This window comes from Oratosquilla oratoria, chromosome 23 (genome assembly GCF_046742065.1).
Source record: "Oratosquilla oratoria isolate Oo_2021 chromosome 23, ASM4674206v1, whole genome shotgun sequence".
NCBI classification, from domain to species: Eukaryota; Metazoa; Arthropoda; class Malacostraca; order Stomatopoda; family Squillidae; genus Oratosquilla; species Oratosquilla oratoria.
In genome coordinates, this window is record NC_134799.1 from 48,193,703 (window position 1) to 48,210,280 (window position 16,578).

Below are 16,578 nucleotides of genomic sequence, written 5' to 3' on the forward strand. Positions count from 1 at the left end.
CCTCCCCCCCTGTCCCTCCGCCACCACACACTCCCGCTTGACCCAGGTCACAGCGCCTACCTTCTCCCCCTCCACCACCTCACACTCTCGCTTGACCCAGGTCACAGCGCCTACCTTCTCCCCTCCACCACCATACACTCTCGCATGAACCAGATCATAGCGCCTGCCTTCTCTCCCCCCCTCCCCCATGACAGGTTACCGTGTCCCCCCCCGGCGGACGTAGCTATTAGTATATTAAGAACATGTAATTCACTGTATCGCATTGTATCCCCTGAGGACGAGTCCTGGACAGGACTCGAAACGTCGGGAATAAATTACCTACTCCTGAGTCTGGTGTTTTCTATGTTTCCACCATATATATATATGATATATATATATATATTATATATATATATATTATATATATATTATATATATACATATATTTTATATATATATATATACAGTCAAACCTCGGTTATCGAACGCTTCTGTTCTCGACCAAATCGGTTTTCGACCAAAAAGTTCGAGAATTTTACGTCTCAGAACTCGACCAAATTTCGGCTCTCGAACAAACCGAAAGAAGCCGAGCGTACCCGAACGCAGCTCACTCACAAGCCGAGAGAACTCGAACGCTAAGGACGTTCTTATTTACGTAAATCTGACTTTTTTTCATCTTTGCATCGTGTATTAGCCCCTAATCATGGGTCCAAAGAAAGCAAGTTCAAGTGGTGAAGAAAAGAGGAAAGTAGTACGCAAAACTATTGAATTTAAAAAAGAATTAATAGCGAAATATGAATCTGGCGTTCGTGTGTCTGCGTTGGCTAAGGAGTTTGGGATGGCAAAATCGACGATAAGCACCATCCTAAAAAATAAAGACCAGGTTAAAGCAAGTGATGTGGCTAAAGGATCAAGTGTTTTTAGCAAACAAAGGCCACAGGTATTGGAGGAAGTGGAGAAACTTTTGCTGATTTTCGTAAATGAGAAACAGTTAGCAGGTGATACTCTTAGTGAAGATGCAATTTGTGCCAAAGCAAGACAATTGTATGAAGATTTGATAAAAAAAGATCCTAGCATTATTCCGGAAGGGTTTGATTTTAAAGCAAGCAGAGGGTGGTTTGAAAAGTTTAAGAAAAGAAGTGGGATACACTCCATTGTTTGTCATGGGGAAGCAGCAAGTTCAGATAAGGAAGCCGCGGAAAAGTTTAAAGTGGAATTCGCAGATTACATCAAGGCCGAGCAATATGTTCCCCAACAAGTGTTCAATATGGACGAAACTGGACTTTTTTGGAAAAAAATGCCACGAAGAACTTACATCACACATGAGGAGAAGTCATTGCCAGGCCACAAACCAATGAAGGATAGGCTAACTCTCTTGTTGTGTGGTAATGCTAGCGGTGATTTTAAAGTAAAGCCTCTTCTTATTTATCATTCTGAGAATCCAAGGGCATTCAAGGCTAATAATGTTATCAAGGGTGGATTGCCTGTTATGTGGAGGTCAAACACAAAGGCTTGGCTGACGAGGCAAATTTGTACTGAGTGGGTGCATGAGGTGTTTGCCCCCGCCGTCAAGAAATATTTGGAAGAAAAGAATTTGCCACTACGCTGTTGTCTTCTGATGGATAATGCTCCTGCCCACCCTCCAGGTTTAGAAGAAAACTTGACAGAGGAATTTGATTTTGTCAAAATCAAATTTCTTCCTGCTAATACAACACCTTTGCTTCAACCCATGGACCAGCAAGTCATTGCAAATTTCAAGAAGCTCTACACCAAATTCCTTTTTCAACGATGCTTCGAGGTGACTAGTGACACGCAGCTAACCCTTCGAGATTTTTGGAAAAATCATTTTAACATCTACCACTGCATCACCCTCATCGACAAAGCCTGGAACCAAGTGTCATACAGAACGATGAATTCGGCATGGAGGAAATTGTGGCCCGAGTGTGTGACGGAACGAGAGTTTGAGGGGTTCGCGGGCGCAGGATCGAGCACAGCTGATGGTGCTGAAGAGGAAGAGGAAGCCCAAGAGGAAACTCAACTTATTGAAGAAATTGTCAGGATGGGCCAAAATCTAGGTTTAGAAATGGACAACAGTGATGTCGAGGAGCTAATCGACGAACATCGTGACGAGCTGACAACAGAAGAACTCCAGCACCTTCAGGAAGAGCAGAAGAAGACGTTGACGGAGGAGATGTCTTCTGATGAGGATGAGGGAAGGAAGGATGCCTCTACTGCTGATATCAAGGATATTTGTGCTAAATGGAATGATATCCAGAACTTTGTGGAACTTTACCATCCAGATAAAGCCGCAAGCAGTAGAGCCGTTTATGCATTTAATGATGTTGTTATTAGCCACTTCCGTAAAGTTCTAAAAAAAAGGGAAAAACAAGTGACTCTAGATAGGTTCTTCATGAAAAGGAAGGAACACCCTGTGGCAACGTCTCCCCAACCGAAGAGAAGGGCGAGAGAGACGACACTTCCAGTCGACTTACCCGACGTTTTTATGGAAGATGATTCTACTTCGAAAAATTTATGAAAATGTGCTTTTGTTCACATGATCTTGTACTGTATGTTACTCTATGTTACTAACAATTTTATGCCCTTTTTTCTAAAAAAATTTTTATTGTATCATAACCTTTAATGTTCTGTATGTTACAGTTGGTAAAAAAAACATACGAAATGTTTGCATTTTGTTTTTTTTATACTTTTAGATAGGATATCTTTTATTAAAATAAAACACATGGTCTATTTCTACCCTTTTTTATTTATGGTAAACAGTATACAGTGCAGTTTATGGTGTAAAATAGTAAAAAAAAAAATTAGAAAAAGTTGTTTTTTAGACTTGGAACGGATTAAAATTATTTACATTGATTATAATGGGAAAAATTGTTTCGGTTTTCGAACAAATCGCTTTTCGAACAGCCTTCTCGAACGGATTATGTCCGAAAACTGAGGTTTGACTGTATATATATATATATATATATATATATTATATATATATAATATAAGGACCGGGACGAACCCCTTTCACGCTTATCGGATAGCCGAGTACAGCGGGTTCGAGCCCCGCATGCAACTGTTATAAAAAAAAATTATCGGTTTGATGTCGCTGCCATTAGCGTATTTCTCTCATAGTTACAATGGCGATAAGCGTGAAAGGGGTTCGTCCCGGTCCTTACCCCACACCACTGGTGGGCTGGTCCTTGAGTAATACAGGAATTCGGATCGCCGTAATAAATAATCTTCCTTCCCTCGGGAATCAGTTCGATTCCAGGTTTCAAGGATTTTATAGTCTCTGTGGTGTAGTGGTCTAGGGTGCCGTACAGGTAATTTACGGATAGCTGAGTACAGCGGGTTCGAGCCCTGCATGCAACTGTCATAATAAAAAAAAAATTATCGGTTTGATGTCGCTGCCATTAGCGTATTTCTCTCATAGTTACAATGGCGATAAGTGTGAAAGGGGTTCGTCCCGGTCCTTACCCCACACCAGTGACCGGGACAAACCCCTTTCACGCTTATCGCCATTGTAACTATGAGAGAAATACGCTGGGCACCATACAGGTAATTTACGGATAGCCGAGTACAGCGGGCTCGAGCCCCGCACGCAACTGTCATAAAAAAAATTATCGGTTTGATGTCGCTGCCATTAACATATTTCTCTCATAGTTACAATGGCGATAAGCGTGAAAGGGGTTCGTCCCGGTCCTTACCCCACACCACTGGTGGGCTGGTCCTTGAGTAATACAGGAATTCGGATCACCGTAATATGTGATCTTCCTTCCCTCGGGAATCAGTTCGATTCCAGGTTTCAAGGATTTTATAGTCTCTGTGGTGTAGTGGTCTAGGGCGCCATACAGGTAATTTACGGATAGCCGAGTACAGCGGGTTCGAGCCCCGCATGCAACTGTCATAAAAAAAAAATTATCGATTTGATGTTGCTGCCATTAGCGTATTTCTCTCATAGTTACAATGGCGATAAGCGTGAAAGGGGTAATAAGTGATCTTCCTTCCCTCGGGAATCAGTTTGATTCCAGGTTTCAAGGATTTTATAGTGTCTGTGGTGTAGTGGTCTAGGGCGCCGTACAGGTAATTTACGGATAGCCGAGTACAGCGGGTTCGAGCCCTGCATGCAACTGTCATAAAAAAAATTATATATATATATATATTATATATATATATATATATTATATATATATATTATATATACAATGCTCGACAAAAGTTCGCGGCGCCTCAGCGAATCTAAACAAAAATGCACAAAAATGTAATTAATCATTATATTTATTGGATTTTTACTCACCTAATACTTGGTTGGGAGTCCTTTGCGCTTTAACACAGCCTCAAGACGACGTGGAAGTCAAGCAGCTAGGTTGTGGAGGGTTGTAGGCTCAAAATTATCCTCACAGACACCTCACCAAACACCCCAGGGTTCTGTTCCTTCACTACCCTTGCTGTCTTACGAAGAGATGCCTCTAGAGTTCGTTTTATGATGGTATCTGCCCTTATAGAAGTCTTTCTAGGGCGTCCTGAGCGTGGTTTGTGAGCAGGCAAAATGTCATCTGGCAAATCTCTTGCACGTGCACACCACTTCCTCACTGTAGACTTTGCACAGCTTAACTGTTCACTTATTTCCTTCGTTTTCTTGCCTGATTCACGTAGAGCAATGATCTGGGCTATTAACTGCTTGCTTCTATAAGCTGCATCGGCCATGGTAAGGTCACAGGCAATGGTAAGGTCACAGGCAATGGTAAGGTCACAGGATTGGAGCTACAAAAAAAAATGTACCGCAGACACTCTCTCACAATGACAACCACGTGGCAACTGAGTGGTGTTGTCTGGCATCTCTTCGTAAGACAGCAAGGGTAGTGAAGGAACAGAACCCTGGGGTGTTTGGTGAGGTGTCTGTGAGGACAGTGTCACAAAGGGTGCATGAGCTTGGGTACGTGAGTCACCAGCCTGTTGCTAAGCCACTTGTCACTAAGAAGCAGAAAGCCAGAAGGATTGAATTTGCCAAGAAATACTCTCACTGGACTGAGGACGACTGGCTTGACGTTTTGTGGTCTGACGAGGCCACCTTCAGTGTCACCTGTAACCGTGGTGCTAAGGTGTACCGGCGACATGGAAGTGACCCGCTTGACCCTCGGTACGTCAAGGGTACTGTCAAAATCCCTGATACTTTAATGGTGTGGGGCTGTTTCAGCGGCAAGGGCTTAGGGTCATTAGTAGTGTTACCCAAGAAATTAAAAGTGAACCATCATAAAACGAACTCTAGAGGCATCTCTTCGTAAGACAGCAAGGGTAGTGAAGGAACAGAACCCTTGGGTGTTTGGTGAGGTGTCTGTGAGGACAGTGTCACGAAGGTTGCATGAGCTTGGGTACGTGAACATTAAGGGAGAGCGACTGGAGGAAGTGGATAGTTTTAGATACTTGGGTGCAAGTGTAGCAGGAAAAGGTGGAGTGAAGGTGGAGGTAGAATGTAGAGTTGAAAGAAGCGAGTAAATGCCTTGGTGGATTAAAGAGTGTAATGAGGAATAGACATTTGGGAATGGATGCGAAGAGGAGACCGTATGAAGGAGTGATTGTGCCAACAGCACTGTATGGGGCAGAAACGTGGAACATAAGAGAAGAAGAGAGAAGGAGTTTGAGTGTGTTTGAGATGAGGTGTCTGAGAAGTATGGTGGGGGTTACTAGGCTGGATAGAGTGAGAAATGAGGAGGTGAGAAGGAGAACAGGGGTGAAAAAGGATTTGGGAGATAGGGTTGATGAAAGAATATTAGGATGGTTTGGACACATGGAAAGAATGAGTGAAGACTAGTAAAAGAGGTATATATACATACATACATATACCAAGGCTTTTTCCCCCTTCCAAGGGAGGTAGCCAAAAAGGGAAAGGCATAAAAACACTCCCACCCATTTCATCCCTAAATACCCTCCACACCCCTCCCACCCTTCCTCTCATCTGAGCACCTCCTGGATGACGGGTCATCCCTGCACCCTGCCCACCGCCCTGGGTCAGAAGCAGTGTCACAAGACACAGAACATCCACAGCAAGGCCACTTCATTTAATCGGCGACCCCCCCTCTCCGTCCCCCTTTGCATATAAGGCGAGGACGGGGAGAAATCCCTTCGGGCTGCGTCAAAATTTACTCACACATACTACCCCCGCCCATTCCTCCTCATGCAGTCACAACATCATCCATATACAACCATTCTCCACTCACCTCTGTCTTCCGTCCTCTCCCTTCCTTCCTCAACAGACATTCCCCTCTTCCCCAAAGCCCCCTTCACCCCATCCATCCACCTCATCCTAGGACGTCCCCTCATGTTCACTTCCTCCACATCTGCCTTCCATACCTCTTTTACTAGTCTTTCTTCACTCATTCTTTCCATGTGTCCAAACCATCCTAATATTCTTTCATCAACCCTATCTCCCAAATCCTTTTTTACCCCTGTTCTCCTCCTCACCTCCTCATTTCTCACTCTATCCAGCCTAGTAACCCCCACCATACTTCTCAGACACCTCATCTCAAACACATTCAAACTCCTTCTCTCTTCTTCTCTTATGTTCCACGTTTCTGCCCCATACAGTGCTGTTGGCACAATCACTCCTTCATACAGTCTCCTCTTCGCATCCATTCCCAAATGTCTATTCCTCATTACACTCTTTAAACCACCAAGGCATTTACTCGCTTCTCTCAATCTACATTCTACCTCCACCTTCACTCCACCTTTTCCTGCTACACTTGCACCCAAGTATCTAAAACTATCCACTTCCTCCAGTCACTCTCCCTTAATGTTCACTTCCAGTCTACTGCCACTTTCACCCCTTGTACATCTCATCACCTTACTTTTACCCACATTTATCTTTAGCTTTCTTCTATCACATACTCTCCCAAACTCTGCCACCAGCTTCCTCAATCCCTCCTCTGACCCTGCCACAAGCGCAGTGTCGTCCGCAAACAACAGCTGGCTCACCTCCCACTTTTCTCCATTTTCTTTAACCATCTCCAATCCCTGACTCACTACCCTAGCATTCACCTCTCGCACCACTCCATCCATGTATAAGTTGAACAGCCAGGGCGACATAACGCATCCTTGACGAAGTCCCACCTTTACTTCAAACCACTCACTCTCTCCATTTCTAATCCTAACACATGCTCTACTACTCTCATAAAAACTCTTGACAGCTCCCAAAAGCTTTCCTCCTATCCCATAAATCTGCATAACCTCCCACAGTGCCTTTCTGTCTACCCTATCATAAGCTTTTTCCAGATCCATAAAAGCCCAAAAAACATCCTTCCCCTTTCCTATAGCTTTCTCACATATCTGTCTTACCACAAAGATCTGATCTACACAACCTCTACCCGTCCTAAATCCACACTGTTCCTCACCAATTACTCCTTCTGTTCCTCTCCTAATCCTCTCAATTAAGATCCTCCCATAAGCCTTCCCTACTACACTCAACAGGCTAATCCCTCTGAAATTACTACATTCACACTTGTCCCCTTTCCCCTTGTAAAGAGGAACTATACAGGCACTACTCCAGTCCTCCGGTACTCTACCCTCTCTCCAGCAAACATTAACCCCTTCCATACGGTGCCGCACACGTAGGCGTCATGGACTTAGATCTCGGTGGCAGCAGCCAATGCCAGCCGTACGACGTGTCGTAATAATACTCGCATCATAAAATATAGTCACCGCTTATATCGATCGTTCTCTCTTCACCCGTGAATTTTGATAACCATAGAAAATGCGATTACAAAAGAATTAGAAAGAATGTCATCATGGAGGGGCGACTACAATAAATATAATCAAGACGCCGATATGGCAGCCTCGCGAATACACTCGCTCCCCATGACGCCTACTTGTGCGGCACCGTATGGAAGGGGTTAAATAACCTCACCAACCAGTCCACCATCACTGAACCTCCCTTTTTCAGACATTCTGCATGACATCCATCCAGACCAGGTGCCTTACCTGCTTTCATCATCTTTACAACTGCCTTCACCTCATCCTTCCTTATTTCTCCTCCATTCTCCTCACTCATCACTCTATCAAGAGATAGCGTATTGGGTTACGTCAATGTAACTTTATTATGGGTTAGCTGGGTTCAAATCCTCGGCTTGTCTATGTTTCAATTTCCAACGGATGCCTCCTTCGATCGATTCTCAGTCTCTTTTGCTATGGTACGGAATTAAAAGTGATATGTGGTTGAAAAAGATATTAATTGATCACTGGGAACCATTCAGTGTGTGTGTATGTATATATATATATATATATATATATATATATATATATATATATATATATATATATATATATTTATATATATATATATATACATACATATATATATATTTATATATATATATATATATATATATATATATACCTACACACTCTATATTATATATATATATATATTATATATATATATATATATATATACATATGCATGTACCGGTATACACGAGTTCAAAACCAAACTGGACGTGGAGAGATACGAAAACGGGTCACAACGAGCATAGCTCCCGTCCCGTAAAATACAACTAGGTAACTATGGAGTGGGTGGGAAGAGGAAAGTCTGGAGTCTTAATCTGAGTTTTATTCTTGACTGCTTTCATTACAAACTTTTTGAAAAAGCTTGTGGTGATACTAGTTAAGAATAAAATTTGGATTAAGACTCCTGTCCTTTTCCTACTCACTTCCACTTGTCAGAATGTTTCAACAATAGATACATATATATGTGTGTGTATACTTTTTGCTGTCTGCAGTTGATAGTTCTTTTACAAACATAATATATTTCTTATCAAGCAAGATTTTATATTACTTGACTTAATTTTCTATCTGGTCTCTCCACAGCATTCTTGTCAGCCAAACGTATTTGTACAAAATGTTTTCGTCGATACCCATGATCTTCGCTTCCCATGGGTTGCCTTCTTTTCCTCGACCAATATCTATGCTGGAAGTGAACTCACTTGGGATTACAACTATGAAGTAGACTCAGTTCCTGGCAAGTTCAAGTATTGTTACTGTGGAGCCAAAAAATGCCGAGGTCGCCTTTTATAAGAAGCTTCTTACATGAATGAAAGTATGTTCCAAGGTATTTGTGAAAATTGAATATTAGTTTAAAAATGTATTTAGGCACTGGGGTAATAACTGCATAGGTGTATGCAATTAGTACTTTAGGGGCACCACTCTGGACCAGATCTACACAGCATTTGTCTATGTAAGAGACAAATCTCTCGTAGTGGAATGCTGAACCTCTTTGTTTTTACTTTTGGTGTCCTTCTTTTCTGCTGCCCTCCTAAAATATGTCTTTTACCACTCCTAAGCCTTCACCTCCTTATTTTCTTTTGCTGTAGTAAGAGAATGCCACTGTGCTCCCATGCATGTTATAAAGTGTGAATAAATGGGACAGAAATAGGGAGCTATGAAATACCCTCTAAGTTTCTCCTGCTGAGAATCCTGGGTTTTAGGAAGATATCAGAACCCTAGTCATTGGGTGTTTTATTGTGTGTGGATATTGAACAAACAAGAGCAAAAAGGAGATTGGTACTATGTTTATGAGATGAAAGTTGGATGTGTTTGGACTTGGTGAAACTAAACAGAAAGGGCAAGGTGAATTGAATTATGGATTCCAAATGTGGTAGGATGTCAGAAGTGGAGAGAGGGTGAAAGAAGGAAGGAGTGGCTATTGGCAAGTTTTGGTATGTGTGTTGCTGAATAGAAGGAAATGTCATTAAGGATAATATGGGTAAAAGTGTGAATAGTTTGGGAAATATGGGTGTTTATGAGTGCATATTACCAGGTTCCACTGGCAAATTGAACTAAGGGGATAGTTTATTAAATTCCATGCTACAAAGCCCTCTTTAAAGAGGCACTGTCCAAGCCTCCTGATAGGGGGAGTTTTGCATTATTAAACTAAATTGAGGAGAGAGAAGAATTTTGGAATAAGTTAAATGTGGTGGTTGTATAAGAATGTAAATGTAATAATATTTGCCAGTGAATATAGTAAAAGGGAAGTATGGTATGCCAGGAAGGAATGAAAGAAGGGAGAAAATGTTGGCGATGTGAATTGAAAAAGAAATGATAGTGAATGCAATTAAATGTGATGTACATAAACATACATGGGCCATTGGGAGGTAGTCAAGAGAGGATTAATGGATTATAAAGTGGTATCCAAAGGGGTGATTGGAAGAGTTCTGAATGTGAATTTTTTAAGGGGAGAGTGATGGAAGGGAACCTGAGAGTGGATTCATTAAAGTAGGGAAAGAAGGCAAGGGAGGAAAGCAGAGAGGTGTTGAAAGCGAGTAGGAAGGAGAAAGAGTATGAATACCAGTCAAAACTGAGAGAAATAATTATGGGATGTATTGAAGAGGAAAAAGTGGGAGTAGAAAAAGAATGGATGTTTCAAGGAAGAAAGATAAGAATGTGCAAAAACATTGTGTAGGATGAGAAAAGTGGGTATGAGAAGGAAAGGTGTGGGATGAGGAGAGTGGGTGGTACAAGAAGGAAAGGTGATGATGAAATGAAAAAAAATGGTGTACTAACAGAAAAGAAGTGTGAATACATGAAAAGTATAGAGGATAGAGGGTGGAAGTGAAAAGCAAGATGAGAAATGCCAAGAAAAATTATGGGGTGGGGTTAGGTATTTTAAGAATTTTCAAAAGAATGAAAATATGTATTGGAAATTAGTGAAAAGAGTGCCAAGCCAAGTTGGGTAGAGAGCAGAAGGTAAAGGGAGTAGAGGGATAGTTCTTAATGGAGTAGAGAACTGTGAAAGGGAGATGCATGGAATATTTAAAGGAGTTGCTAAATGTAAAGGACAGGGAGGTTTTGACTGTGGCAGTGGGAAAGAAAAGAGAATGACTGGTGGGTAGGGAGAATAATAATACTTACAAAAAGGGGGGATAGAAGTACAGTTGAAAGTGAAACCTGGAAAGGCACCTGTTTTGGATGAATATGATGTTGAATATCTAACAAAAGATGGAGTAATAATAGTAGAGTGGCCAGTGAGATTGTTTAGTGTATATTTAAGGGAAGAAAGTGTCATGGTAGATTAGAGGAGTGCATGTATAGTCCTGCTATAGAAGGGGAAAGGAGAAGTATGAATGTAGTTGAGTGTGTTCAGTAAGGTATATGGATGTGTATTGACAGGATTAGAAGAGGAACATGGAGAGTGACTGAGGAAGAATTGTGTGGGTAGGGCATAAAAGAATGCATACATAAAATTTTTGTGGTAAGATAGGTATATTGGAAGTATTTAGGGAAAGGTAAGGATATTTATTAGACATTCATGGACTTCAAGAAGGTATATAATAGGGTCAATAGAGGTACTATGGACAGGATGGAAAAGAAAGTAATGAGGTGGCGTGGCATATGGAAGGAATGAATATAAGGAAAGACAAAGAATGTGGAAAGCAGTGGATGAAGTGAACTTATAAGAATGCCAAGCATGAGATGAATGGATGGGATGCACATGGCTTTGGATGCGCTTGTAATGTTTGTCAAGCAAGGAAGAGTGAGTGCAGAAGATAGGAGTGAATGGAGGGAAATTGTAAAAGGATGACATGTCCAGAAGGGATGTTCTCATCTGCATCGTAAATTATTTTTAGTGGATGAGGACATACAATGAAGCAATTGGGAGTAAATCAGCTCCAGCTGTCAGACCCTGCTGTGAAAGTGCTGTGTGTCCCTTCACTGCAGTTGACCCAAGCAGTGCAATGGAGAACACAATGACCTCTCATCCCCAAGGTGCTAAGATGGGAAGGGTGGTTGAATGGATTTCATGTGTGTATGATGTACTGTGTTTTGCTGCATTGCTTTTGACCAGTAGTGTGTGGCAGGGGAAAGTGTTGACCCTTTATTCATGAAGTGCTGATATTGGAAGGGTATTAAATGGGTTTTAATGTGTATAAAATGAGCATGAGCTTTGACTCTACTACTCTCCTTGTAAGTTCTATTTGTGTGTATACAGGTATATTGAATGTGTTTAAATGAGTGAGGTAATTGCTGTTTGCATAATGTGACATCAAAGGATACTTTTAAAATAAATGTATGTATAAATGCAAGTGTGAATATGTGCTATACAGTAAAGAGGTAGTTTCAATTTATAATTCATAGGGCATTGATATTTTTTATAGTTTTGCAGGCAAATCTTTGCAAGTTTGGGTCTTTATGGAATTTGAACCTCTCAGTGGTATCTTTATTGCATATATTACTTATTTGCAATGTTAGACAAATTGCAGTTTTTAATTTAAGTTAATTTCTGTTTTCCTTTTTTTTATGGGGTGGGTGGAGCTGCAATTTTCCTTTGTGAATTTTCCAGTTTTGAGAATTGTATTAGTTAAAATAGTTTTCTAAATATTTCTGTAAGATAGAATGATTAAAGTTTAGGTTGGAGGTGGGATGATGAGACAAAAGAGCTTCAGATATTTAATGGTACAAACTTTAATTGAATTGGTGTAAACAGTGAAATATTTCAGAATGTTTTATACCGAGTCATTCTTTTATATGAAGCTAAAAAAAGTGAAAAGTAAAGGTGAAAGCTGATATTGCAGAGTCCAAGGGCTCTAATAAGGTCAATTTTGATCATTTTGAATGTATATGTGTATTTATTTTGTATGCTATTGCTGTGTTTGAATACATGATTTCTAATATGTTGTTAAAATGTTAATAAAATGTCACACAAACTGAGATTTGTATGGAGAAATGCTTGTGTATTTCTGAAAAGAAAAACTCTACCTATATTTCATTATAGTATTAAATAGATTCTTCTTGCTGTTTTGTTTGCATAATCCTATTATATCCATATGTTTTTATCATAAAACAGACAGTTATTATATAGCTTCTGTTTTGTAAAAGACCTATGACCCTTAGGTATCCTATCACAGCTACTGGGTTGGCTCATAAATATACCTCTGTACAAAAATATCCAATCTCTGTTCATAAAAAAATACTCATATCCAGATACAACAAAGTTACCATCCTAATCTTCAAAGCAGTCCCCTTGAGCACCCACACACTTCTCCCAATGATCCTGCCACTGTTGGAAGCAGCACTGGAATACCTCTTTTGGGGTGGCACACAGCTGGTCCATCACATTCAATATAATTTCTTCTCTGGACTGAAACCTGGTACCATTCTGGGGCATTTTCAGCATTGGGAACAGCTAGAAGTCACACAAAGCCATGTCAGGAGTATAGGGGGCTTGACCAGGAAACTGTATCTAATGTGAAGAATGGGCATATGCGTCATCATGATGGAGCTACCAATTGCACACATCATGCTCAGCATCATGAAAGTGATGCAGAACCTCTTGGTAATGCTCCTTGGTGATGGTATTGCTGTGTGGTGTGTATTTGTGATGAATCTTGCCACTGGAGGCAAAGAAGATTGTTAACATGACATTGACATTGCTGTGGACCTGCCTTGCTTTTTTTAGGCCTGGGGATGTTGGATGCTTTCATTGTGGTGACAGCAACATGGTTTCTGGGTTGACCCATAAACCTAGAACTCATCACAAATGATCACTGTGTTGAGGAAGTTGGGATCACTATTCATGGTCTTCAGCATGTCCTGTATTATCTCCAAAAAATAATTGATTCAGCTCAATTATCTGCTTTGGTATGAACTTCACTGAGATTCTTCTGAAGCCCAAATTCTCCTTCATAATGGAATGAATGGATCCAATGCTGATGCCCACCTTGTCTACATGTTATCTGATTGTAATTAGATGATCCTGCATCACCAGGATACTCAATTGGTTAATGATGATCTCATTTTAGGATAATGAGGGCTTACTAGAGCCTGCTTCACTCTCCACTGATGTCCAACCATCTTTGAAGCAGTTGTACCACTCCTTTATCTGTGTGGTGCCCATTGCTTTGACCCTGAAGGCCTGTTGGATCTTGTGGATCATTTCCACTAGAGAATCACCAAACTTGACACCATTTGATGCAGTAAAATTGTTCTAGTTTTTCTGTTGTTTTGTCAAAAACGAAAATCTGATGGCTTTCACACATTCTCACTCATTGGCACTCTGCTGTTGACTGACAACTTCTGCAGAAGGAAAAAACATTCATTCATACACAACAGGGTCGCTTACATACGAGAACCACACCATATCTGTCTAGCCTCATATGTTTACTCACAAAAACTTAAGACTGGATACTTTTTGGACAGACCTTGTATGTACTGTATAAATTTTGAGTAGTGTAATATGAAATCTGCATATCTTCTTTCTAATGTCAAAAATAAATGCCTTCAAAAGGCAACACCAGAATAGAAGAAAGGTGAACCCCCATAAACAAGATGTTCCTGGAATGAAACCGACCATCCAGCCAATAGCCAGAACAGATAAAAAAAATAATAAAAACCTCCAACTTGCACTCTGAGATGTCAATACCTTGTCTCCAGAACAGGCCCAACACTCACAAAACTTCATTCTATTTCTTTGTGACTCACTCTCCCTACTATTAAAGAGAGCAGCATACCAGTGCCTGCCTTACCTCATTTTATACAAGCTGATGACAATGAAGCAAGTCTAGGCCCTCACACTTGGTCCAATGTCCTTCACCAGTATGATCAAAATATGTGAAAAAAATTCTAAAAGATAGATGAATAAAATACCAGGAGGAGAAAGGAATTTTGGTTGACAATCAATCTGGATTTAGAAAAAATCTTTTGTAACCATCTTGGTAAGTTTTTATTGAAGAGTGGTTGATGTGCTGCATGAGAAGGGTAGGTGGATTGTGTATACCAGGGTTTGAAAAAGGCTTTTGACAAGGTGCCACACAAAAAATTAAAGAATGTGGAAGTTAGGAAGCATAGGAGGCCTTAAATGGAAGTACACAGGAATGGGTAAGTCTTTTTAAGTGATAGATATATGATAACAGAAGTGAGAGATGAAAAGTCAGACTGAAAAGTGACTAGTGGGGAACAGGGCTTGGTCCTGGTTCCTATAATGTTCCTACTGTATAATACAAGGGGGTGCTGAAAAGTTCCTGGCTTTAAGGGTATCGTGAAAGGGTAGAGCTATTACTTTTACAGGGGAGGTAGGACAACTATTTACAAGATAGGCAAAAAAGCATGATGGTATACAATTCAGGAATACCTCACTATACAACTGAGTTGTGTTCCCAGCTGACTGGTCACAATGCAAAAATTCGTATATCGAGGTGGGTTTTACATGTAAATAGGGGGGTTGTGTTCATGGACCCTGTCAACCCCCTTCTCAATTTTTGCCTGGGGCTTTCACATACACCCAACATTTGTTTTACATACTTTATAGGACTCGGTCATATAGTGAGGTATTCCTGTGTATCTTTTTCCTTCTTGCAGGTTCAACAGTCGATTTTGGTAAAATTGAAGTACGGTCAGTCATGAAGTTCCTCTTCTTGCAAGGCAAAGGGGCAGCAGAAATCCATGGCGAGATGAAGGACATCTTGAAGGGTGACTGCCCATCATACTCTACAGTGAAAATGTTGGTAGGTTTCGGACTGGTCATTTCGAGGTCACAGATGAACCCCAGTCAGGACGGCCAACTTCTACAACCACAGAGGATAAAGGAAATGCTGTGCACTATCAACTAGGTTGGAGATAAATGACTGCTTAAGGATACATGAGCCTGATAGTTTGTGTCTGGTGGAGACAAAAATCCCAAAAAATGTTGACCTACTGTTTGGGAACAATAGATACACATCCTGGAGAAGAGTCAGAGAAGATGAATTGGGTGGAGAGGTTATTTTTGTGGTAAAAAGTGACATAAGGCTGGGAGAAGTAAATCTGAGTGAAGCCAAGGCTGAAGCAATTCACCTAAAAATTATTACTAAATGGCAGAATAAAAGAGACTTAATGGTGGTATATGTCTCCCCCAAGACAAGAGCTTGAAATGAAGCTGAATATCAAGAAATGTTAATGAATACAGATCTTTTCCTAAAGAAAAATATTTAACGAAGTAGCGATATGTATACGCCTCATATACATGACGAGTAGTATCGCCCAGTCATATAACCCACTCACTCCCTCACACACTCACCAGACAATGAGGCACCCGCCAGACATCCTGTTCATTTCGCTGACTACAACAGTTCCTGCTGCACCACCAGGCGACATGCACACACGAACACACGCGATCACACAAATAACCACACAGTAATAAACACATTATTACGTATACTGACGAACCTCCCCTGGATATATATTATAGTCTGGCTGTCAGACTAAATTATAAAACATTTATGTAAAATATAATAAGAAGTGACGAACTAAATCTCGCTCGCATAAACTCTTAAGTTTATACGAGCGTGGCACCTCATAAACGAGTTTCTGGCCTTCTTAAGGGAATGCACAGAGCTCGGAGGGGAGTCGGTCCGATGAGACGTACCAAGTAATAATCATGTGCAATTGTAATATAGAACTAGGAGGTGATTTACTTAGTGTAGAACCATAGAAGAAATTGTGAACCAATAAACCAAATGGATTACAGTGAATATTCTTTATGAACCGCCTTATGAAAGGGATACATATAATGGCGGCAGCAGTTTTCATTCCCACATCTCCGAAGAAGAAACCTGAATGAAATAGTCAACCACG

General features: G+C 40.8%; 1 protein-coding gene across 4 annotated transcripts in view; it reads left to right on the top strand.

The window, feature by feature from the left end:
• The window catches only part of LOC143038110 (histone-lysine N-methyltransferase eggless-like), a 230,375-nt gene extending 217,612 nt beyond the window's left edge, over window positions 1-12,763 (top strand). For all 4 annotated transcript variants that reach the window (XM_076207097.1, XM_076207101.1, XM_076207099.1 and 1 more), the window contains one exon: window positions 8,842-12,763. In XM_076207097.1, coding sequence (XP_076063212.1) covers window positions 8,842-9,048 — 207 coding nt within the window. In that variant the 3' untranslated portion in view covers window positions 9,049-12,763. The remainder of the gene's footprint in view (window positions 1-8,841) is intronic.
• Window positions 12,764-16,578: the final 3,815 nt, after the last annotated feature.